Source organism: Hyalella azteca, unplaced genomic scaffold (genome assembly GCF_000764305.2).
Source record: "Hyalella azteca isolate HAZT.00-mixed unplaced genomic scaffold, Hazt_2.0.2 contig963, whole genome shotgun sequence".
NCBI lineage: Eukaryota > Metazoa > Arthropoda > Malacostraca > Amphipoda > Hyalellidae > Hyalella > Hyalella azteca.
In genome coordinates this window covers 2210-28582 of record NW_025931296.1, presented here as the reverse complement: position 1 = coordinate 28582, position 26373 = coordinate 2210, and the positions used below count along the sequence as shown (strand labels likewise).

General features: G+C 38.5%; 1 protein-coding gene across 2 annotated transcripts; it reads right to left on the bottom strand.

Annotated features, from left to right (window-relative positions):
- Nucleotides 1-4319: 4319 nt before the first annotated feature.
- On the bottom strand, nucleotides 4320-23582 carry LOC108669657 (cytochrome c oxidase subunit NDUFA4). Of its 2 annotated transcripts, none has more exons than XM_018157052.1 (3): nucleotides 23455-23581; nucleotides 17240-17380; nucleotides 4320-4663 (listed from the first exon to the last, which is right to left on the bottom strand). In XM_018157052.1, exons 1-3 carry the CDS (start codon nucleotides 23494-23496, stop codon nucleotides 4592-4594), a joined length of 255 nt encoding a protein of 84 aa, XP_018012541.1. In that variant the 5' UTR covers nucleotides 23497-23581; the 3' UTR covers nucleotides 4320-4591. The 2 variants fall into 2 exon arrangements, with proteins under 2 accessions (XP_018012541.1, XP_018012542.1); XM_018157053.2 differs by lacking the exon at nucleotides 4320-4663 and adding an exon at nucleotides 9439-9983 and having other exon boundaries at nucleotides 23455-23582.
- Between the last annotated feature and the right edge of the window lie 2791 nt (nucleotides 23583-26373).

Below are 26373 nucleotides of genomic sequence, written 5' to 3'. Positions count from 1 at the left end.
CGACAACGGAAACGACCCGGACCCTCACTACGGAACCAACAATGACTTCTATCTCCAAAACGACAGAGCTGCCCTCCTCGAACCTTACGAGCCGGAGGACCGAGCAGGATGTCGGATATGAAGACCTTACAATGCAACCATATATACCGAGCAGAGAGGAAGAGTATAACAGAAACCACGGACAGACTGTAAGACCCAAACGAAGGAATAACCGCCTTCACTGGAGACCTAGCCTTTCGGACGAGAACCCAAATGAACCCCAACCTTCTGGACCTCCCCAAAAACAGTACAATAAATTCTATACGATATCTGCAAACAACGGCTGCGACCTGTCTAGCATAGATGTAATAGCAGCTAACCGAGAAATAGAAAATACGCTGAAAGGCAAACCAACAAAGATAAAAGAAACCAGAAGTGGAACACTTCTGGTCGAAACTGCAAACTACCAACAGAGTAGAACTATCGATTACGACGACGATTAAGTCCCTGGCTGGCGTACCAGTGACTGTTGCCGCTCACGAAAGGCTAAATGAGAGCCGCGGCACCATCTGGTACCCCAATCGACCAAACTACCCAGACGAAGACCTGGCTGAGCTATCTCAATACGGAGTAAAAGCAGTGTACCGTACAAAAAGGAGGGAGCATGAAGTATTAGTACCAACCCCAGTATATGTCCCAACTTTCGTTGGCTGTCACCTCCCGGGGCACGTTGCGGTTGGCTGGACGCGGTGCCAAGTGCGGCAATACATTCCTAAGCCGCGTAGGTGCTTCAAGTGCCAAGTTTTTGGACATGGTGCTTCGTCCTGTTGCCAGCAAACCGGCACGTGCGTCAATTGTGCGCGGGAACAACATGACCCTCCGTGCACGTATTCCGCCAAGTGCTCCAACAGCAAATTACCACATCCTGCCAGCTCTAACACATGCCATTTCTACAAGATGGAAGAAGAAATAATTGCAACACAAACGAGACAAAAGATGAGCTATGGAGAGGCCAAGCGAGCGGTCATGAGCCGATAGTGGCCCGATACGTCACCCCCCGGATCTCCTTCGCTGAGGCTACCCGACTTCCAGCAGGTCCGAGAACAGAGCCCGGAACAACAACCCCAAACAACATGCACCCAGGATAAGTAAATCAGACGGATCAACCCAGACGCCTGCAGAAGATACAGAAAAACTACAACAACAACCAGCCGAAGCTTCTACAACTAAGCAAGATGATACACATTCTAATAAAACTTACACCCGCACAAATGTGACAGCCAAACCACTACTGAAAGAATCATCAACAACTAATACCCAACGAAAGCGACAACAAAGCAGCACCTCCCCACCAACTGAAGCCCCCCAGGCCAAAACTACCAAAATACATCCCGTAGTTCTGCACAGCGCTGGCGAACATCGGCCGTCAGAACCCTCAGAAACTGGACATAAAAGGGAAAAGATCAGAAGACTGGGCGATACAAGCGCTGCTTATAGAGTCCGCTCCCTGGAACGCGTAACCAAAGTTCCCGAGTTAAGCAGCGACATACTTGGCAAATTCCCCATTCCACCGCACTTTGCTCTGGCCCTGCCTCCTCCCCCTAGGGTGGAGGTGCGCACGTGAAACATGAAGACTGGAGACCAAAAACCAACAGAAAGCAATCCCGCCCCCCAAAGAATAACAACAAACCCTAAATACCCCCAACCAGGAGGGGATCCACGAAAGGAGCACCAAAGCAGACATGGCGCAGACGCTCATTCAATGGAATAGCCGGGGATACCGTCGCAACTATAGCGACCTCCGGGCAATCCTCCAGGAACAGCAGCCACTCTGTGTATGCATCCAGGCGACAATGCTCGGAAACCTCACTCCGACCCCCCCGCAAAACTACAACATTGAGACCTTCTCAGACTCCCCCAACCCCAGACCCGGAACCGGACTCCTGATCCTGGTCAGGCGCGACATAGCGTTACTCAGACTACCGATCACCTCCCAGCTACAAGCAATGGCCGTCCAAACAAAAATAAATAATAAAATTCACACAATTTGCAATATCCATATACCACCGGGACACAGACTGACCCTAACCGAGATACGGGACCTGCACGAGCAGCTGCCGCGACCCTTCGTAATCCTCGGAGACTTCAATGGCAAGCACACTGCCTGGGGCAACAACATTATAGATCAAAGAGGGAGGCACTTTATAACAAACTGCAACATCTGCCTCCTGAACACGGGCGAAACCACCCACCTGCATGTACAGACGGGCACAACATCAGCCATCGATCTGAGCCTATGCACATCCGACATCGTCAGCAACGCCCGTTGGTCGGTGATGAGCGACACGTATGGCAGCGACCACTTCCCTATACAGATTGACTTTGCGATCCACCAACCCTTACCCACAGAGCCCAGATACATCATGAAAAGAGCCGACTGGAAGACCTTTAGAGCACTAACCCGCATGCCTGAACCAGAACTGGACTTGCCAGTAGATGAAATGACAAGAGACTTCACAGACACCATCCGAATGGCAGCGAATGTAGCGATTCCCCGCTCCAAAGGTGGAGCTGTCCGTCACCGTGTCCCATGGTGGAACGATGACTGCGCACGCGCAAACCTAGAAAGGAAACGAGCCTTACGTCGTTTCCAGCGCACTGGCAACATTGCTGATAAAATAGCATATAAAAGAGCAAGAGCAATCGCCCAATACACTAAAGATACAGCCCGGAAAGAATCCTGGAAACGATATGGCTCTTCACTGAATTCTGAAACCCACATGTCCAAAATTTGGCAACGCATCCGGAAGATCGCTGGAAGACCGGGCCTTACCCGGCCCTGTATGAGGATTAACGGCGCGCCGACGACGGACCCGCAGGTAGTTGCTACGGAACTGGCTCGATACTTCGCTGATATTAGCAGTGGACAGCACTACCCTCGCCCGTTCCTTTATTTCAAACACCAACAAGAACAACAACATCTTGACTTTGAAACAGACCACCAATACTCTTACAACGATCCAATCACCTACCTGGAAATCTTTAACGCACTGCAACAATCCACAAGGAATACCAGCCCAGGACCGGATGGCATCCACTACAAGATGTTAAAGAAGATGCACCCTACAGCAATCACTGCCCTGCTTGCCAAACACAGCAAAATCTGGACCTCGCACTCATATCCAACACAATGGCGAACAGCCACTGTCTTGGCCTTCCTAAAGCCCGGTAAACCCACGTCTGAAACACCCAGCTACCGTCCAATCGCCCTGACTAGCTGTGTGGGTAAAATCCTGGAGAAAATAGTCAATAACAGATTAATACAGCACTTGGAATCTCAATAGATGATCTCCCCCGTACAATACGGTTTTCGACCTCTCAGAGGCACCACCGAGGCACTCATCAGGCTGCAAAACCGCATTGTCAACAATACCGACAGTCAATACCGAAGGAAAACACACAATATGCGTTTTCTTTGATATGCAAAAAACATGACACCACATGGCATCACGGAATCAGGCAATTTATTCACAGGAACGGAATCAGGGGCAATATGGCACATTTCATCATAGAATTCTTACGACAGCGCTCCTTCAGAGTGAAGGTGGGCACATCTTTGTCACCCCTGCAGCCACAGATCCAAGGGGTACCGCAGGGTAGCGTGATAAGCTGCACACTTTTCCTAATGGCAATTAATGATATCACCACCTCCTTACCTCCGAACGTACAATCATCACTCTACGTAGATGACTTCATGATCTACGCATCATCCAGATACCTACCGACCCTCGCGCGCAAAATACAGATTGCCATAAACCGGGCAAACCAATGGACCGCAACTCACGGGTTCTCCTTTTCCAACGAAAAAACGACCGCTATACACTTCAAACGCGCACGCTCCATTGAACAGCCTCCGCAACTCAACTGTCAACTTCTTTTTCTGAAGTATTAGACCTTAGAATAGCGGAGGCAATAGCTATTAGACAAAATAATCCGTACATCAATGTAAAATACCAAGAGATATAAAATTTCCTTAATTTGTGTAGATAAAATCCGATAGGTGGCCTATTTTATTTCACTGTATTTTTATCCGAATTTCTATTCTCTCCAGATTATCATCTTATTTACTCTGATGATGAATTTACTCTGATGGCTAAAGTATAGTAAGCCGAAACGTTAGAATAAATGGATTTTTATCTCAGAGCTGCGATAGTTTCTTTTTTATCCAGAATCAATATTCGACGCCTAAGTGTAATTGAAAAGGAAGATTTTAGAAAACTTGAAACTCTATATAACCTGCATTTCCACTCTACCATTGCTGGGGTAATGCTAAGACAAACGAAACTCGTGTGAAGATTTATTTCCGATTCGGAGTGAAGAGACATGAATAGGGTATTTGCGATACTAGTGAACTATCATGCTCATATAAACTCCCAGCGAATAAGAATTTCCGTCATGATGCAATGGTAATGGAATGAAATGGAAGAATTTACCAATTTCCTTCAATCAGATAGTGCTTAGGAAACTGAACTCCTATCAGATTATTTGATAGTAATAACATGTAATATGTACAGGCTGGGGAACTTATGATCCAAACTCTGTTGCTAAACGTTCAATCTTCCTTTTCGTCGTAGCGAGGCGCTGGGTTCTTGTACTCGTCCCAATTGATGTGCTGGTTGAAGAACTGAAATAGAAAGAGTTCATGAAACTAAATAACATTTGTGCAGGAAAAAAATTCATTGCATTTGTCCTGATGAACTTACAATAGAATCTAAGTGTAAGTTGATTTAATGAACGACAATATAATTTTCACACGCAGAGTTATCTATCGATTATTGAAGTATATTACTCGGATGATCATCTGTTTTGGCTGAAGGTAAAATCCGCTCGTGTACAATTCAGAAAGTTACACCTAATGCCTCGCAATAAAAATAGAATTCATGAAGAAATAGATTTACGCAACGATGCGGTGACTGGTTACAGTGAAATGGGGCTGTGGATGAAATTAGAACAGCTTCCCCTAGATAACGCTCTCTAGATGTAATTCAAATTCAAAGAGAACCTTTTCAGGTAAATTCAAGTTAATTGCGTCTACACAATGAAATGCCTGACAGATGTAGATAGTGAAGTAAAAAGTTTTAGGATTATCAGTTTGAAAATTAATTAACAAGTGAAAGTTCTAAAACAAAAACAAACCTTGCTTCATCTGTTACACGCCAGTGCCTTCGATAAATCGCGCTTACAGCAAAAAAATGTCTTGAATAATATCTACAGCTACTGAAGAAGGAACCACATTCTCCGATGATGCGAGAATTGAAATTCTTTCGCCAAGGTCTGCCACACAAAGAAGTTAAAAATGACTTGATCGAAGGCATTTGATCTGCCTTGAAGCATAGCGAACTTCGGCGATTGTTATTGCATCATGCGGAAAAGTCAGTTATAAATTCCGAGAAGTCTTCAATGGCTAAAATGCCGTTGTACAAAGCGTGGACGACACAGAGAGTGTGTATGCATGCTTCTCGATACTGAGGTTTGATTACGCATGATGTCTGAAGTAATCTCGTACCAGAGAATAAAAATTTAACGGCACCGAAAAGGTTGTTTCAAAGTCGCTCATTTCTCGACTAAAAATCATCCAACGCCTAGCAGAGGGAGGAAGTTTTCAAAATTGTCAGTGCGTTGAAAACGTGCGGCGAGTGCAACGAAACGAAGATAAGCATAAGAAAAGAAAACATACTCGCACAAGATGCATCAACATCAAACTACACGTGACATAAAAATTAAAGCCGATTAAAGGTATTGTGCATGGAAAGGCGTTAATTAAAGTACAGAGTACCAAGATTGGAGCAGAGAGGTGCGGGTTCCATCCCAGCTCTGTGCGCCAGTTTCTGGTCAGAATCGGCAAGGAGGCGGGGCGGTTAAAAAATAGAGAATTTGAAGCAGTGAGCTGCTAGTAATGCTGTGGATGCTCTGCAATGTTAATAATCAGCGACAGGCCTACGGCCTAAAAATCGCTAAAACGGCTATATTATATGCAATTTGCATACCAAATTCAAAAGCATTCCATCGTGTTTGGGTACCACTAATGACGCAGCTCCTCTGCACAAGTTTCCCGCGCTTTTTCGACACCTAATTTCTGCCGGACATTGGGTGTAGAGGCCGCCTTTTATTCTGAACGTAACAGGCAAAATTATTCAGTCCATCGTGTTATACTGATTTAGGAAAGCGGCAATAATACCACAGATTAAAGTAAGTCTGGGCACCTACGTTAACACTTTACCGTGCGTGGCCACAGATGTGGCTGGCATATTTTTGTTTCCCTTCGGGAGCGACTCTGTCCGGTTATGCTTTTCATCGCCAAAACTTTATTGGCATCACCAAAGACCTTTTTCAAGCGTGGATATTTTACAAGAACAAAATCAAGTGTCAAGTCGAGAGATATTCCAAATTAATTACTAAATAAAAGTTGTTCATAGACTAGCCATTTGAGATCAAATGCATTAGCTAAAAAAAAGCTAGCGACCTGAACGTTTAGCCATATTTTTCTTTCTCAACGTTATAATAAAGAGAACGTTGCTTATCTATAATAATTAAATGAAGGCTTCACCGCGATATCTGCTCAATTACATCAACAAAAAGGATTGCATAGCAACGATAAAACGCTTTTTTCGAAATTGTGTTCACGAAACGTGATCTCTAACAATCCACTGACGTCAAAGTCGGCTCCTCTCATGGGAAAGATTGGAAGATTTATTACCGGGATACCGTATGATACATTTTGAAGTCAAATTAGTATCTGTAGATGATGCAGGTGCTCAAACCTTGCTTTATCTAACTGCATATCTATTGTGATTAATGCGTTAAGCTATTCAAAGCTATGCAGGAGCATATGTTCAGTCTTGAAATGCCTAACACCTTACGGGCCTCGTAATAAGTCCAGTAGCTATCTCAATCAATAGTCAGTTATGGAAAGATCGGGTTCCATAGGCCGGATCCCTTGTGAATCAAGTCACGAAAAGTACAAGAATCGGCAACAGGCCATGGGCCTATTTCTTCAGTGGCGACACTTCTATTCTATTCGTTGGGAGATTCGATTGCTGAAAAAAATTATCTGCATTCGTTCATGAAATAGAGTCGTCAAAGTTCACTTACTAGAAGGAGCACATCTCTCAGTCGCTTAGCATGACACACGGAGTTAGTTAATCTATTTTATCTACAGACCACTAAATGATAGGCAACTACCGAGTAAAAAATTCATTCATGCTGATCTACCATTGAAACGCGTGTAGTTAAGTAAAACAATTCCCACATTTTGATTCAACGTCCTAAACGAAGGGAAACGTGACATTAAACAAGATGCTAACATCAAATTTCATACAATCATGCCAAATCGAAATTTTTGTTGCACAAATGAATTAAGCATCGTTGTAAACGCTAAGAATAATGAATTTGAATCAACAATGAAAAGCTTATCAAACTTGAAGAGCACTATAAGATGTCCACAAGGAAAATCAACTGGATACTGTAAAAAAAGCAATTAAAAAAAAGAGCTTAATCAGAAGCAACAAAAGTACAAAATAAAGTTTTTCAGAGAATATTATCAGGATGAAAAAAACGCATCCCCGGTTTACTTTATTCAATCAATAAATGTGAACCTTTTGTACCTACCCGTTATTTTCAAGCTATGTTGGAACGAAGGCAGGGCCCTAAAGGTATTGAAATGCCTATAGTGCCTATCACCAGAATAGAAGAAATCCTGTACGCTACGCTAGATTCAGGCAAAGGAAAATAAAATGTGAATTGTATTTACAATAAATATATAATATTATTCAGATCGAGATCTGACAACGCCAAACTCAAGGCACCTGTAACGCCATCAGATGAAAGAAAAATGAATTGACGATATCTCTGAAAATTCAATTTGGTTTTTATTCAAGAAGTTTGTAACTGAAATTGTTCAAAAATTGTTACTCAACTGTTTACTAAAATTGAGACTTGAATCAGATTGACAATGAAGATAGTAATAAATGATGAATGATATAGAGTGAGTAGTGTTACTTTACAGAGAACAAAATACTTCGATCTACACAAACATATAATCTAGAAGCAGAGCTTAATGCTCTATGCACCATGCAGTGACCAAGGAGGATGGACCAGACAACTTTACCTATGCATCTGTCCTTTGCTAACTTTCATTCCACTACAAGTTTGCTTTTGCTGAATTTCTGCGTAATCTCAAACAAGCTTCACATGTCCAGCGCGTCTCAATCATACATGGTAGCACATCTTATACTACCAGACAGGCATACAAGTTCAACGTGAATGGCATTTCAAACCTTATTCTCGACTGTAGAGCTGACATCAAACCGAAATACAAGTCCGTTGTATCACACAAACGTTGCACTCCAATTAACTGAACCCTCTACCGCCTGATATGAGTAACCGGAGCAATATTGTCACGCGCCTACTTCCCAAAAAGGATACGTTCTAGTGAGCGCAAAATGACTTGCACTGATGGTTGCCGCCACGTACGACAACTTTAAAATGTTCTCTGTTGCGTACAAACGTCCTCAGGTTGCTACAATCAATAGTTTACGTATAATTTAAGTTGAAAGTTATGTTCCCGGAGAGTGACATACCTACGGCGGTAGAGGATTAAGAGGGGGGTATGCCCTCCAGAAAAACTTCCACATTTACTAACGGATCTTTCTGAAACTTCACACATATATGTAAAACCAAAATACAAGAAAATTTTGTTCGTATGATTTTTTTTGGAAAAATTAATAGAAAACGTGAAATTCATAGAAAACGGACAAAAAGGGGTACTATAGAAATCTATCTCCTCCTAGGGTTTTTAAGCTACAACATTGAGACGCATATCATTCGATGCGTAAAGACCATACCAATCGAGTAACGAGGTCCGATTTTTTGATTTTTGCCTTAGTTTTATACACGCATTTCTCCGTTTTCTTCTCATTTTCTTCAAATTTTCCCCCCTCCCCCCCCATTTTGAATCCAAACTATGCACAAATCTAAAAAAGGGCTTCGTTACTCGATAGGTATGGTCTTTACGAATCGAATGGTGTGTGTCTCATCGCGGTAGCTTCAAAACTCTAGGAGGAGATACGTTTTCCGTGACAATAACTGTGAATGTTCAGGAGAGCGTGACTAAGTCCAGCCCGCATCGCAATAGGCACTCAATGTAGCAAGGATACGAAACTAAACGTTTCTGGAGCTTAATTCTACTCAAGGATGGTGGGAGCGACTACATGCGCACCTCCTCATACATCGCCAGGTGGGTTACTGAGCTGCACCTCAAGCAAACACTGTATTTAGTGCTGGCACCGAATTAGTTACTATCTAATTTGTTAAAGAACTCCCCCACCCGCCCCCCTTTCATGATCAGTCGTGAAAGCATAAATCAGCGTACAGAGATGGCAATGGTACCGTTGGATAGGGCAGAATGTCAGCTTCAAGATGAGACTAAAAACCGGAAAAGCCAAATCCGAAAGTATTAGGGTATACCCCCCCCCCCTTAAGGTTCGAACACAGGCGGACAGAAGAAAACAGGCAGACAGAAGCAAGCATACACAAGGCCAGCTTTGAGAATGAAGCCTAACGTGAAAATGTGAAAGACGGTCAGGGAACAGACGCAACACAATTGAAACATATAATAAGAGCGCAACGAGATTGCGAGCAACCCATTCATGAGACTGACAGAGACTCAACAAGCGTGTGTGAGACTGACAGAGACTCAACAGGCGTGTGTGAGACTGACAGACTCAACAGGCGTGTGACAGAGACTCAACAGGCGTGTGACAGAGACTCAACAGGCGTGTGACAGAGACTTGACAGGCATGACAGTGGCGTGAGACAGAAGCAAAAGTAGAGCGTGGCTGTGATGCAAAGCTGTAAACGACGTTACGATTTCGGCATCACTCAGATTTTTCGAAATCAGGAGCCGGGCACTCGTAGTTCTTCCAGTCGATGCGCGTGTTATAGAACTGCAAGGAAACACATTGCTAAGCATGGAATTTGCTAGACTAAGCTTCGTCCATTGCTTCAGAGTCAAAAACGCCCAAGAAGATGCACTTCATGTTTTTTATCACTTTTAAAAATTTTTTTACTTATACGATAAATTTTGATTTTTACAAAGAATAAAATTTTGATTTTTACGACAAATAAAAATTTTGATTTTTATTATAAATACTCCCGCAATCTGTAATAAGAAATAACGTCAATGTTTTGATTGCAAAACAATCTTGAGAATATCATAGAAAAAGACGTGTAAAAGATTGAAATAAAGAGAATCTGGTTGCAACGTGAAAAAATGGAAACCAAAATAGTAGGCAAACATTCTTTTACACGTTTATCTTTTCCTTTGGAATTGACAACATTTGGTATTGCAAAATTAAATTGTGAAAGATAAGAGCATATTTGATTTTTCTTATCAGGGGAAAAAGTCCCTTTAATACCATGAAAGGCATCCGTTTATAAACGTTTTTCACTCCAAAGCATGAATGATTGCGTTGAGGCTGATACATAAAAACATGAATAACATGACAAGCATAAGCTAAACATTAATAGCATTCTAACAAAAACTGAATCAAATAAAATCAAACATATATCCTATTGAAATCATCACATTAAATTTGGCTAAGCCATTAAAATACCACATAGGTAATATAGCAAACGTAATCAGCATCACATACACGTATACACATAACTATAAAAGAAGCACGTTTCTTGACAATTAAATCCTAATGCGACTATAGAGCTAAGTAAGTCAAAGAATAAGCATGCTATTTCTAGTGATGCGAGTGCATGTAGTGTTAACATATTTCCAGGAATTTATCATATATTCCAGCATAGAACACAAAAAGCACATCAAGTGAGGAAAAAAATCAATAAATAAAACAGAAACTTGAGAACAAAATTCAGCAACTGAGTTTCTTGTTAATCAATGTTGAAAATTATTAATCATAATATCAAAGAAAAAACATGCTTCCAATGGGAAATAAATGCTTGCAGGCAGATGACAATGGTTTTCAATAATGTAAGTTTCTATTTGAGGTATACAAATACTAATGACCTCTCAGATTGGGTAAAATTCCCTGTACAAATTAGTCGCCACCCATTCACATTTATAGATCAATAAAATTTTCTTAAACCAATAAAATTTGATTGTTTACCCAAAATTTATGAATTTATAGAAATGATTACAAACATTTTCCTTGAAATTCAAAGAATATTGATGACTATTATTTAGTGAAAGTTTTTTTTTTGCATTTGAGTTCTTTCATCAGTAGTTTCTGGTATTCAATAGTAAAAATTAGTATTAAAGCAATAAAAATGTTAGGATACCAGATGAAGCAATACTAGAAAATTGTAATTAAAATTTTCAGCTTCCCAAGATCAACAAATATTTACCAAATATCCAGCTCAACTGAAGCAGAAAAATTAAGCTACTAATTTGAAATGCATGAAACCATACAGGCTTTCAAGAGCATGGAAAGCTTAGTTGTTATTTCAAGATTCTGGGTAATATTTCTACATTTAATTTCTTGAGCAGATGCTGGAACATTTATGAATGATTAATAATTGCCAAATAATCTTGAGAAATAATGCCCTGACCAGAGAAACATTTTGATTGAAGCAAAAAATTGATAAATTTGTTGAAAGAAAATTAATAAGTCCAAAAAAGTGGAAAAATTACCAATAATTTGACAAGTTTGCTGACTCTTCATATTAAAAATTCTAGGGAAAGAAAATTAAATTGGTAGGAAAAAGGTAGTTCAATTACATTACTAAGACAATAGAAACAAGCAGAATCATTTTCAACATTACCAATTAGTATTCAATGGAACAAGTAGATATAAGAATTTCATGCTTCCATGATAAATAAATATCTCCTGCGAAGGAAATATCATGGAATAATAATGAGGATGAAAAATATTTTATAAATCAACTTTTATTCTGAACGTAGCAGGCAGAATTATTCACTCCATCGTGGAATACTGATTTACGCAAGCGGCAATAATACCACCGATTAAAGTGTAACTGGCACCTACGTTAATAACACTTTGCCGAGGCCACAGATGTGGTGAGCATATTTTTGTTTGCCTTTAGAAGGGACTCGATCCGGTTATGCTTTTCATCGTTAAAACTTTCCTAGCATCGCCAAAGATCTTTTCAAGCGTCGGTATTTTACAAGAACAAAATTTCGCTTAGTCGAAAAATATTTCAAATTAATTATTAAATAAAATATTTTTCATAGACTGGCCATTTAAGACCGACCGCATCAGCCACAAAAAAATTTAGCGAACTGAATGTTTACCCATATTTTTTCTTTCTAAACGTTCACCTAATGCAGAGAACATTGCTGATCTTTAATAATTAAATTGAAGGCTACACCAAATTATCTGTTCAATTACATTAAAAAAAATGATTGCATAGCAACGAAAAAAAAAGCTTTTTTCGAAATTGCGTCCACGAAATATGATCAACATTCCACTGCTGTCAAAGTTGACTCCTCTCACGGGAAAGATTGAAGGATTTATTACGCGATACCGTAGGATACATTTAATCATGGTTGAACTAGTATAAGGTTGACCCATCAGAAGCTCATTTTTGCGGATAACGTTCGTTGTTCGCCTGTGACGTCACTGATCTCAGTGACGTCACGGGCATTAACCAATCAAAGAAACGCGATCAAACCAGTCAACCAATCCGTCATGGGAACGACGGGCTTGTTTACGTTTCTCGATCTCAGTGACGTAACAAGAAAGCTGAACTAAAAGACGGAACTTCTCGTGGGTCAACCTTACATAGTACAACCATGCATTTAACCCTTTAGAGGGCAAGCATTGAAATATCCAGAAATTAAAATTTCAGAAACTGGTTCAAGAAAGTATGAAGTATTATACAAAATATTTATTTGTATGTACGCTTTAAAATTTTGCATATTGGAGGTTTGAATTGCACTTAAGAATTTATTAAATGCGGTCACTACACGAGAAATTTTTTTTTATAATTAAAATTTAGTTTTTGCAGATGAAAAAATTAATAACATAACAATTTAATTCAATTCCTTTCAATCAAATTACCTTGAATAATTAAATATATATTGATGCTTCCACCTTTTTGAAAAAATGCGGAAAGAGTGTCAATTTCATTGTCCGAGTCAAGACTTTATTCAGATGCTCATATTTTGATTTTTGGGTACGATAGGTGGTCGGGCTATGGATGGAACGATGGTCAGATAATTAGTGATTGACTGAGGCATTATAAGGAAGCCGCAAACACAAATATGAAGCCGTGGTGGGGCTTTTTGTGAGGCAATTTCAAGTGACCATATATGGTAACTTGCCCGTTTATGGGTTAAAAGTCAAATTAGCATCTGGACATGATGTAAGTGCTCAAACCTTGCTTTATCCCAACTGCATATCTATTGTGATTAAAGCGTTAGCCTATTCGTTAGGAGATCTAATTGTTAAAACAATAATGATCATTCGTTCATGAATTAGAAGCGTCAAAGTTTACTTACGAGAAGGAGCACATCTCTCAGTTGTGTAGAGATCACTCATTTCTTACATTCACACACGGAGTTATTTAATTCATTTTTTAAAAAACAGGCGACTACCGAGTCAAAGTCATGCTGATCTACCACTGATGAGTCATGCTGATCTCATCTACCGAGTCATGCTGATCTACCAATGATACGCTTGAAGTTTAGTAAAAAAAATGCCACAGTTGGATTCAACGTTTTAAACAAAGGAAAACGTGACATGGACAAAATAACATAAAATTTCATATTATCAAGCCATGAAAATTTTTCTTGCACACATTAATTTAGCATCGTTGTAAAAGCCATTAAATTCAATCACCAATGAAAAATCTTGTCAAACTTCATGAGTAGTGTACGATGTCCACAAGAAAAATCAACTGGATACTATAAAAACGTCTCAAGAGATTGATCAGAAGCAACAAAGGCACAAAATAAAAGGATGTAAATAAACGCATCCCGATTCATTTTATTCAATCAATAAATGTGTACCCTATATACCCGTGTTATTTTCAAGCCATATTGGAACGAAGGCAGGGCACTATAAGGTACCTATCATAAAACCTATAGTGCTCATCATCAGAATAGAGTAAATCCTGTACCCTACACTAGATTCAGGAGAAGGGAAATAAATTGTGAATTGTATCTACAATAAATATATAATATTATTCCAGATCGAGATCTGACAAGGCCGAACTCAAGGCACCTGTAACGCCATCAGATGAAAGAAAAAATGAATTGACTATCTCTGAAAATTCAATTTAGTTTTAATTTAAGAACTTTATTACTTACGGAAAGTGGTCGACCGAATTGCATTATCTAATAGCTTACCACGGCGAAGATCGATGAGTAAACTCTACATTAAAATTGTTGACTAAAATTTAGACTTTAATCAGACAATGTAGATATTTATAAATGACGAATGATATAGAGTGAGTAGCGTTACTTTACAGAGAACAAAATACTTCGATCTACATGAACATATAATCTAGAAGCAGCTATGCTCTATGCACCATGCATTGACCAAGGAGAGGATGGCCAGACTACTTTACCTCTGCATCTGTCCTTTGCTAACTTTCATTCCACTACTCATTCCGCTACAAGTTCGCTTTTGCTCAATCTCAATTTTGGCTGTGTAATCTCAGACAAGCTTCACGTGTCCAGCGAGTCTCAATCATACATGGTCAACATCTCACGTCTGAGAGGCATGCAAGTTTAACGTGAATGGTGTTTCAAAACTTATACTCAACTGCAGAGCTAATATCAAACCAAAATAAAAATCCGTTGTTTCACACCTATCAACTCAGGGTTCACAGTCGACCATGCTATACAAAGAATAAAATTAACAGGCGGGGAGTAGCAAGCATGCATGATGTCAGCTTTCGGAATAAAGCCTAACGTGAAAATGTATGAGATGGACACGAAACAGGTGCAACACAATCAATTCAGGCATCACAAGAGCGCAACGATATTGCGAGCAACCCATTCATGAGACTGATATTCAACAGGCGTGTGACTGAGACTCTACAGGCGTGTGACTGAGACTCAACAGGCGTGAGACAGAGACTCAACAGGCGTGTGACTGAGACTCAACAGGCGTGTGACTGAGACTCAACAGGCGTGTGACCTGACTCAACAGGCGTGTGACAGAGACTCAACAGGCGTGTGACAGAGACTCTACAGGCGTGTGACTGAGACTCAACAGGCGTGAGACAGAGACTCAACAGGCGTGTGACTGAGACTCAACAGGCGTGAGACAGAGACTCAACAGGCGTGTGACGGGGACTCAACAGGCGTGTGACCTGACTCAACAGGCGTGTGACAGGGACTCAACAGGCATGAGGCAGAGACAACAGGCATGAGGCAGAGACAACAGGCATGAGGCAGACTCAACAGGCGTGAGGCAGACTCAACAGGCTAGAGACTCAACAGGCGTGTGACAGAGACTCAACAGGCGTGTGACAGAGACTCAACAGGCGTGTGACAGAGACTCAACAGGCGTGTGACAGAGACTTGACAGGCATGACAGTGGCGTGAGACAGAAGCAAAAGTAGAGCGTGGCTGTGATGCAAAGCTGTAAACGACGTTACGATTTCGGCATCACTCAGATTTTTCGAAATCAGGAGCCGGGCACTCGTAGGTCTTCCAGTCAATGCGCGCATTATAGAACTGCAAGGAAACACATTGCTAAGCATGGAATTTGCTAGACTAAGCTTCATCCATTGCCTTAAGAGTCAGAAACTACCAACGAGATGCACAGCAAAGGTTTTTTTCAAACACATTTTACAATTTTGATAAACTACTCAATTCAATTTTGATTTCTACGACAAATACTACAGCAATCTAAAAGACATGCAAGAGATTTGAATCAAGAAAATTTAGTTGTGATGAGAAAAAAAAATGGCAAACATTCTTTTTCTCGTTTCTCCTTCCTTCTAAAACAGCACTTGGGACTACAAAATCAAATCCTGCAACTTAGGGTAAATACGACTTTTCTGATCAGGGTAACGAGTCCCATTAATACTATAAAAGGCATCCGTTTATTAACGTTTTTGACTCCAAAGCATGAATGATTATGGTGAGGGTGATAAATAAAAAACATGAATAACAAGACAAGCAAAAGCTAATTAGTAATAGCCTTCTAAGAAAAACTAGATAAAATAAATAGAACATATATCCTAATGAAATCTAGCATTAAATTTGGTTAAGCCCTTTAAATACCACATAAAAAAGCAAAATGTAATCAGCATCACATACAAGTATACACAGGACTAAAAGAAGCACATTTCTGGACAATTAATTCCCAATGCGACGATTATAAAGCTAAGAGAATCAAAGGACAAGCATGCTATTTTTAATTAATGCGAGTGCATGTATTGCTAACACATTTAAAGGAATTAACGGACAAGAAGAAAAAAAGGCACATCGAGAGAAGAAAAAATCAATAAAGAATACAGAAACTCGAGAACAAATTTCTTCAACTACGTTTCTTGTTAATCAATGTTGAAAAATATGAGTCATATTAAAGAATGAATTTGCTTCCAATGGGAAATAAATGCTTGCAGGCAAATGATTATGGTTTTTAATAATAGAACAGTTGCTGGTTCTAAGGTATACACAAATACTGAGGACCTCTCAGCTCAGGCAAAATTTCTTTGTAAAATTAGTCTTCGCTCAATGATGAATTTTGATCAATAAAATTTTCTTAAACCACTGAAATTTAATTGTTCAACGAATTTATGAATTTATAGATTTGAATAAAACCATTTTCCTAGAAATTCAAAGAATATTGACTAGAATTTTATTTAGTGTATTTTTAGAATATTATTTTATTTTTATTAGTATTTAATATAATTTATTTAATATTTTTTATAAAATATTTAAATATTTTTTAGAATATTATATTTAGTGAAAGTTTTTTGGCATTTTATTTACTTCATCAGTAGTTGCTGGTATTCAGTAGCAGAAATTAGAATAAAAGCAGTACAAAAATGTTGTAATACCAGACAGATGCAGCAATACTAGACAAGCACACTCATTCTTAACAATACCTTAGTTTTCAGCGGAACAAGTAGCTGCAAGAATTGCATGCCGCCATGACAAATATCTGATGTGAAGGGAATATCATCATGGAATATTAATGAACATGGAAAAACTTTCAATAAATCAATACAGAATTGAAAGATAAGCTCTTACTTTATACTGCTTGGTGCGGTACGCCTCATTGGGATCCACTTTCCTATTCCAGGAGACGTCAGGATTCTTGAGGGCCAGACGCGCCGTGTACAGCGTAGCCATGAGGCAGCCCGCACCCAGGCAGAAGTACAATGGAATCAACTGAAAAATGGCTTTAATTAGATTAGAATAGAAATAGGCAAACCAATACACATGCAATTAAAAATTGAAAGCAAGCAATTGTTCTAAAAATTGCACAGTAGAGTGGATCTACTTACCATTTTTTTACTATCCAACTAATATTTTTTTTTTTCATGTGGACAGCTGCTAATTAAAATGATCTACTAGTTTTATGTCCTATAAATCTACCAGACTCTACCTTCTATGCACACCGACTAGTAGTGACTGAGTGACTGACTGCACTGTTCCCATTCAATTCAGACCAATAAACCAATAATAAACATAAACTGAACCATAAACAAACAAACCTCATAGGACTTGAAACGAGACTTAAGTTATGAGAAAATCTAATACTGTTTGAAATAAACATGTGCACAATTCAAATATTTTATATCCATTCACTGCATTTAATAATTGTTTAATATATAGTCTTATAATTGTAATTATTTTGTTTCTAGTTTCAAATTCACATATTTAAAGATTGAAATTAAATATTTTAATTAGAATACTCGTATTAGGGTGGAAAATCTTTCTAATTGCCTAAAAGGTCAATACAATCTCAACCTTTCAATATACAGGGTGGGGCAGAACCGATTGAATGGATTATTGCAGCAGAGGTTATGGCCAAACCTCGCCATATGTGTGAATGTGCTGTAGAAAATTCCGAGAACGACTCCAACTGTGTAATGCAGCTAACAAACCCCATCTTCCTGATAGTGTTTTCAAAACATAAGTATTTTAAATGGTATGTTATGCTAATCTTGAGGAAAATAAACTTTCTTCTTTATGTACCTCCATTACCCTTTTATTTTGCCTCAAACTGTTCAATAAGTTCTGCCCCACCCTGTATAAGCTAGCTAACACATTTAAATTGTATATTGTAATCAATATATAACAAATAGTCAAATAGGTAAAGACTACTTATAGCCTTATAAGAATTAGCTGAGCTGCTAGCTACGTACAATGTATTGCACACTTGATGCCTCTGTACCAAAAACATTCAATTTATTGGAACCTAATACACATTAAAGGCAACAAGTTTATACACCAATTTGTCATTCATAGTACATTCATACTAAACCATGAATAACAATACCTCAATATAAATTAAAGACTGCCACTCAATATATTTAAATTTATGAAAAAATAAAAAAAAAATAAAAAAAATCATGATTTTTTTATAAAAAAATCAAGTGATTTAATCACATGATTTAATCATTTCGATTTAATCATTGCCAACCCTGTTTCCAAATAAACAATTTTTAGAGGTAGGTAGCATAAAGCCATTGTAAGTCACAAAAAATTTGAATGTCAGCGTAATTTTGACTGTACGGTAATGGTAACTTTTTGACAGCTAACCTCATTTATTGATGTAATAATGTGAAAATAAGATTTATTATTAATCTAGAAATCAGTAAATTAAATATGGCAAGAATCAACTGATACCAAGAGGTTCATCTAGCCTCATAAGCAAGTTAAGCAGGGTAGCCCAGTGGTTACAGTTCAGAGCACCAGGATTGGCGCAGAGAGGCGTGGGTTCGATCCCAGCTCTGTGCGCCAGTTTCTGGTCAGAATCGGCGAGGAGGCCGGGCGGTTAAGCACAGCAGAATTGTAGCAGCGAGTTGCGTGTTTGAGACCGCAAAATGCTGTGAATGTTCTGTGATATTAAGAATCGGCGATAGGCCTATGGCCTACTAAACGCTGAGACCACTATTATTATTATTATTAACCGATGCACAATTCCCTGCCCCACCCCTCCACATCTGCCTAGGTTGGCTCAAGGATTTCACTGTTGAATATTTATCTGCAAGTCTGTAGGTTACTTTATTGGATTCCATTGTTATCTTGAAATGATAATTAGTTCATTTAGTTGTATTTCATCTTTATTTTCTTCACTGCCTATCAATAAATATTTAGTTTCACATTGACTTGATATTCAATACAATTACATCATTAGTACCTAAAATGGCTGCTAATTACCACATCTATGATGATAACAGGCCATGAAAGAGAGTTGGTTGTTTTTGAACCTTGCCGCATTAGTGATAAAAAGTTACCAATATGTCAAGGTGTTTGAAATATTTGCTGTTTAAGAAAAACAAGGATAGCTCTGTCTCAAAAATCCACCATTAGTCAAAATTGTGTTAAAATTCATGTTTTTGTGATTTTTTCATGGCTTTGCACCACCTTTAAGTTGTGTGTTTGCAAAATCCTTCTATGTGTACTCATTAAGGGGAGCATCTACCCTAAATTTTATCTCGGTAATTTACAGAGGGATCAATTTGAAATTTGGTCAAAATCAGCCTCACTGCTCAGGAAAATTCTAATAGATCATACAGTCATACTCCTCAGATTATGGTAAAGGTAATATGTCAATAAAGGAAAAAACCAAGTAAAAATCACAAAAGTGTCATTTATTCTACATCTACATCATCTACAAAAGGAGAGGAGCCTGAGGAGGACTTTTGTTTAAAGTACCATCGAACGGGGTAATAAGGGACGGTTTTGAGCATTATTCGTTAATAACTTCTTACTATGAAACATTTCATAAACAAGTTTGGGTTCATTTTATAGCTCTTTGCGAGGGCTATCATATGGCATCTGAAGAAAATTCCATATGCCATTCATAAGGCGCCAGACATAAAATAAAAGCGTCCCAAATTACCCCTGGGAACGGGATAATCTGGGACACTTGAAATAAAACCTAATTGTAAAACATTTGAAGCATGCAGAGTGTGTAATCATCTATTACTAACTGTACTCATAAGTCTTCTTTTCCTTTGTAGATGATGTAGATCTAGAATAATTGTATTTTATCTGTAATTTTTACTCGTTTTTCCTTTATCAATATGATATTACCATATCCATACATTACCGTATTATTGATGTGATATTATTGTATCCATGAACATACCATTGAGCATTTACAACAAGCTTGTCCACTACAAACTTCATATCAGCAGCCATATAGCACTTTTTTTAGCTGTAAGCTTACAGGGCAGCTTGTAATTTCACACCATTTTAATTGGGTCAAGTGATTTCACTAACAAAAAATTGTAAAAAAAAACATACCTGAAACAGAAAGAAATATCCTACTGACAACCATTTTAGTTTTTGGAGAAATAAATCATAGTTTAGGTTAATTACTTTTCATTTCATGTTGTCCAGTGCACAATTCTATCTATGGCATTCTATGCACAATTTTGTGATTAATTAATTTTTCATCTGAAATTTTTCTTTGCTGAGCGAGGTAAATATAATCAAAATTTTTTTTGTTGTTAATTGATTTTTCCATTAACTGGAGCCTTTGCTAATCAAAGTTATACTGTAAATGCATTTTTAGGGGTGTCCCTTATTACCCCATCCTGTGGAAATGGCCACAATTTTTTTCTGGAATGAGATGAGAATTTTGTCGATCACGTTTTCAAGCCAACACCTGTGTGCAACTGTTATGCAAGTAAAATTTTCTGATACGGCAAATTTTTTTGCTACAGACCTTAGCCAAGGTACATTTTCAAAATCATTTTTCACACATATTTTCAGGTATTTTTTAGAGGTTTTAAATGTACAATTTCTTAACTTACTTTATGCCACATAGATATTAAAAATGTTGAAATTTACTCCACTATTTTTAGTTTTGCAGCATTTTGATTAGTTTAGCTGCTACAACATTTCTACAAAATGTGGGACTATCCTGGCGTAATCCTGATTTCCCCCTCACGGCCCATCCCTTATTACCCCATTTGGTAATGGAGTTCATTTTGCATGGTTTAAATCAGTGGTTCCCAAACTTTTTCAGGCTGGCGCCCCCTTTGGCTCCCTAGTGAATTTCTATCGCCCCCCCCCCAGACATACGCCACTTTCTTGAAATTAAGTACGCTGCAATTTTAAAAGATATAGGTTAAACACAAATGTGTATTTCACAAATAGAACCCCATTTAGTGAACCAACATGTTTTTCAGCTGTTTTAACTGTTTCAGCACTAGAAGCCAAGGACGTCGCGGGCAAATTTACGGCCGGACTTGATCGTGGTCGGTCTCACAACCAATCTCCAAATTCAATTATCAAGTAAATTGCCCAAACTAATTAACGCAGCTCTATGAAACTTGGAACACATATTCATCAGAACCTAATGGTGATGTTTAGCTTGTAAATTTTTTCAACTCTCACCTTCATTTGTGAGTTGCGCATATATTGCAAAACAGGCTGAAATTTGCATTGATCAAAGAATTTCTTCCAAACTATTGAACTTTGAACGAAATTTTGAATATACATTCGTAACTACCAAGCGGTGATTTTTTAGCTTATAACATTTTTTCATCTTTACCTTTGTTTGCGAGTTTTTTCATTTCACCGTCATTCTTGATTTCACACTTCCTTATATTCGGCCCATATTGCCAGTTAATTTGTCACTTAAATTCGCGGTGAACAAGAAATTTCTTCTAAACTACAGAACAGATTTCAAAGAAACTTTGTATATAAATACATAACCTCTCAACAGTGATGTTTAGCTTGTGACAATTTTTCTATCTTGCTTTCGTTTGCAAGATATAGAAGAAACAAGTGGCTATTTTCTACCGGCCGGTTTAACCAAGAGCCGTAACCCGGTATACGTATAGCCGCATAACTCGCAAAAGAAGGCAAAAAGAAAAAATTGTAAACATCACCATTGCCGAGGTTAGGTATTTAAATACAAAGTTTCGTTCAAATCTGTTCAGTAGTTTGGAAAAAATTTCTTGATTACAGCAAATTTAAGCACGAATTGCTATTTAAATCACGAATGAAGATGAAATGAAAAAACAACTCGCGAACAAAGGCACAATCAAAAAAATTTTCACGAGCTCATCATTACCGTTTGGTAGTTAGGACTGTAAATTCAAATTTAGTTTAAATCTGTTTATTAGTTTGGAAGAAATTACTTGATCACTGTGAATTTTGGCCCGTATTGCCATATAACTATGGCAAAAATAAACGATGGCAAAATTCAAAAGAATTTTCATGAGCAAAACCTTATTGTTAGGTCCTAGTGAATATGTGTACTAAGTTTCATCGAGTTAAGTTCATTAGTTTGAGAGACATTCCATGATCATTTAATTTAGAAATTGGCCGTGAGACCGCCTCGAGTCTGACCGTTAATTTGTCCATGATATTAACCCATTAGAGGTTAAAAAACAGATCTGGGTGAAAAAACCATTGCTGGGAATCATGTGCTGCAGCCTGCACTGCTGCACATGTTGTGTACAAATCGTCAAACAAACATTCAAACTTCTGACATTGACTTTGGAGTTTGGACTACCGCTCTCTTCTTCCTTATTGCCCCCCAAAATCTTTCCACCGCCCCTAGGGGGGCAATATTGCCCACTTTGGGAACCACTGGTTATGTTTTAAAATTGAATTTTATTTCGCGTGTCCCAGATTACTCCATTTCCAGGGGTAATTTGGGATGGTTTTTTTCTGCTTCTGCCACCTTATGAATAGCATATGGAATAATTTGAATTTATTTGGAGATGTCAATGATGTCATACAAATTGATATAGGTATACAGTAGCCCTAACAAATAACAATGACCTTTTAAATGAGCCCAAATTTGTTAATGAAATGTTTCAGGTTGAGAATTTATTTTTAAAATGCTAAAAATTGTCCCTTATTAGTTATTACTGCATTTTAAATTATGTCATCTTAATGAATAATGATCTTAGCAGGCTTGCAGCCAGAGCCAGCCAGCCACTGCAAGGTTAGAGTACCTATGCTCAAGCATGACATATACAGTAGCTAAAACTTGTACAATAAATCAATTCAGCTTTAATCTTAGGAATACTTTTTTCGAATCAATAAAAATGAAATTAAATCTTGGAATAAGATGGAACATTTGAAAGGAGTTGATAATTGTTCCAACTTCCAATTATCCTGGATTTATCCATAAGCTGATACACACTTTTCTACGGGGCGAGAAGACGAGAAATTTCAAGGCAGGCAACCTTCCGTGCGTCTTAAATTAAACAACCAATGCTTCAAAAACGCTGAAATAAGCTAGAAAATGCTACAAAAGGACTCACCGAAGGATGTTTCTTGATGCTAGCAAAAGAAAGTCCCTGCATTTTGTTAAAAGTACAGAAAAATACGTATCAACTTAGAACCGGTGGCTCAGCTGTGGACTGCTAATATGATCATATGATGCCAGATCTCAAATGTTTCCTAGATCTGTTCTAGACAAAAATAATACTTTCGCTACACTGCCAGAATTATTGAACAGATATATAATAATTTGTACATTCGTCTTCCAAAATATAAAATAAATTAATTTGAAATCTGCAACAGTTTACTGCAATACATATGGATTGACGATGAAATCATCAATTTCAATCAAGTAATTATTTCATCATATGGTTTATAAGGTATTTTGTTATTGAACTCTAACATGTACTTCGAACAGCAAATACTTGCCATTATTATTAAATATGAATCAATCGTCTTTCACTGCGCCCGTAAATTAACACTTTTTGAATATGACCTTACAAAACACGCCAATTCTATCTTATTTTTAGCAAAATATAATTTCGCATCTGTCATTATATAATCAAGGATATAAGGTAATAGAGCAATGGCAGCTGCCTTTTACGCTAGTAAATTAATTTTGGAACGTTTGGAATAGAATATATTCTATTCTCTACAAGCTCTATCCAATTAACCAACCCTTTAGTATATGAAATAGGAATGAAATTGGGAGCGAGTTGACATGCCGTCAGACCTTTAGATTGATCAATCACAAAACACATAGCGGTATATATATAGCGGTTTCAGCGTTTAGTTGGCCGTAGGCCTGTCGCCGATTCTTAACATAGCAGAACATTCACATCATTTTGCGGTCTCGAACTCGCAACTCACTCCTACAATTCTGCTGTGCCCAGCCTCCTCGCCGATTTTGACCAGAAACCGGCGCACAGAGCTGGGATCGAACCCGCGCCTCTCTGCGCCGATTTTGGTACTCTGCTGAACTGTAACCACTTGGCCACCCTACCCTCCACCGAGCCACCCTGCCCTCTTCATTCATATTAATTTATTATAGGGAACCGAATGAGAAATTTCGCTTTTCTTATGAGAGCTAAAACATTCAGCAAACTAGGAGTTCCCGGCAATAGCCGATGAAACTAAAATATGTTCAAAATAAAAAATTTCTACGTACATTTTCAAAAATAGGAGAAAAACACAAACATATGGCTCGATCAATTCGGTCTTTTGTCCCCCTTTTTTGCCCTTCACATCTTTTTTTTTCTTTCTCCCTCAGCCTCCACACGCTCTCCAAATATCTCTTTGCACTCTCAATCACAGCCCATTTGGTCCCTCAAACGAACGCACGATCATTGCTATCTACTCCTCACTTGTTCACTAAAACAACACTAACGTACTCTGATCCCTCATTCATTATCACCTCCACCGTAGAATGTCGTTCTTTCTCATACGCCACACATTTACCAATCAAGTACATTCACACCCGACGCCCCTGCCCTCATGCACAAGTGTAATTCCCTACCTGTACTTCCATCATGCACACATTTATACTTACAGTTGATGCAGCTTGAAGGTTTCCCTTCTTTCCATTTCATGCTTATATATCTCCTACCCAAATTTCTTATTAGTTTCTTTTTTTACTAATTTGAGCTCACTTTAATCATCTGCTCCTCGTATTGTCACTTTTCATTCGTTCATTGGCCCAACAAGCCCTGCTGGACGTATCCATGCCTCATGCAGACCACACTTACTTACCAATGCACGGCATCTCCTTGCTCATTAGCTCATCCTTATTTTCTACAAACATAAAACGTCCAAACATAAAACGCGCAACGTCCATCATTCATTCGTTCTAGGCCAATATTATCGAGAGAGTAATGATTGAAGAGTCTAGCGCGGACAAATATTTGGGAGTTTATGTCGAAAAGGAGCAGAAATTTCCTAGGAATATTCAAACGCAAGCTGATAAATTCAATAAACTTCTTGGACTGATCAGACGCTCATACGAGTTCCTAGATGCAGAAGCAATCAAGCTGTTTTTTTTTCGCTGACGTGCTCCTGAACCTAGAGTTTGGAAACGCCGTGTGGTCACCGAAACTTGAAAAAAAAAATTTTTGAAAATGTTCAAAGAAAAAAGACAGTTCTAGGATATTTATGACATACGCTTGCAACAAGGATAATTCCAGGCTTGAAGGGCAAGTCTGGCAAAGAAAAATTTAAGATTCTGATGCTTCCAAGCCTCAGTTATCGACGTCGGCGTGGGGACCTCATTGAAGTATACAAGTATACTCATTGTTTATACAAGGTCCCAGAAGGATTACTAAAATTTGAAACAAGAATCAATGCCGGGGGGCACGGCTATAAACTAAAAAACTGCGTTGCAACTCATCCACGCGACATGTGGATCAGCCTCCCTGATTACATCGTTGACGTTCCGAGTATAAATGGCATGGGGAAATATGTGTTCATACTTGAAATGCCTAGCACCATATCGAACCTGGTAGAAGTCTAGTAGTTATTTAAAACAATCGTCTGTTTTGAAAGTTCCGGTCAAAGGACCTGTTTTAAATTTCTTGTGAACGTGTCGCGAAAAGTACAAGAATTGGCGACAGGCCACACCATGCTGGCCTATTCTTCAGCGCCTACATCACTATGATATGATATAATACTTCAAAACAGCTCTCATTCTTCTTCCAATCTCGCCACTCTATTCTGTACCACTTCCAGTTTATCGAGCTCACCATAACTGTACACTAATACATTTAATTCATACATAATACTGGGAAACACCACACTCTTCCACACTTTCTTAGAACTTCCTTTATTTATTTTATTCCCGATATTGTAAAAATACATTGTTGGCCGGATCTTTGAGCGCCCAAGAGAATCGCTACTTTTATTTAGTTCTTTTTGAATGAATGAATATGTGTTATGTGGAAGGTCTGACCGCGGGTTGAAGCACTCCC

Excerpts from the sequence above, each read along its gene's own strand:
- LOC108669657 (XM_018157052.1), bottom strand. The coding sequence starts at position 23,496 with ATGCAGGGACTTTCTTTTGCTAGCATCAAGAAACATCCTTCG. Across the intron at positions 17,381-23,454 it reads GCATCAAGAAACATCCTTCG|TTGATTCCATTGTACTTCTG; the intron begins GTGAGTCCTTTT and ends GCCATTTTTCAG. Across the intron at positions 4,664-17,239 it reads ACCGCACCAAGCAGTATAAA|TTCTTCAACCAGCACATCAA; the intron begins GTAAGAGCTTAT and ends TTTCTATTTCAG.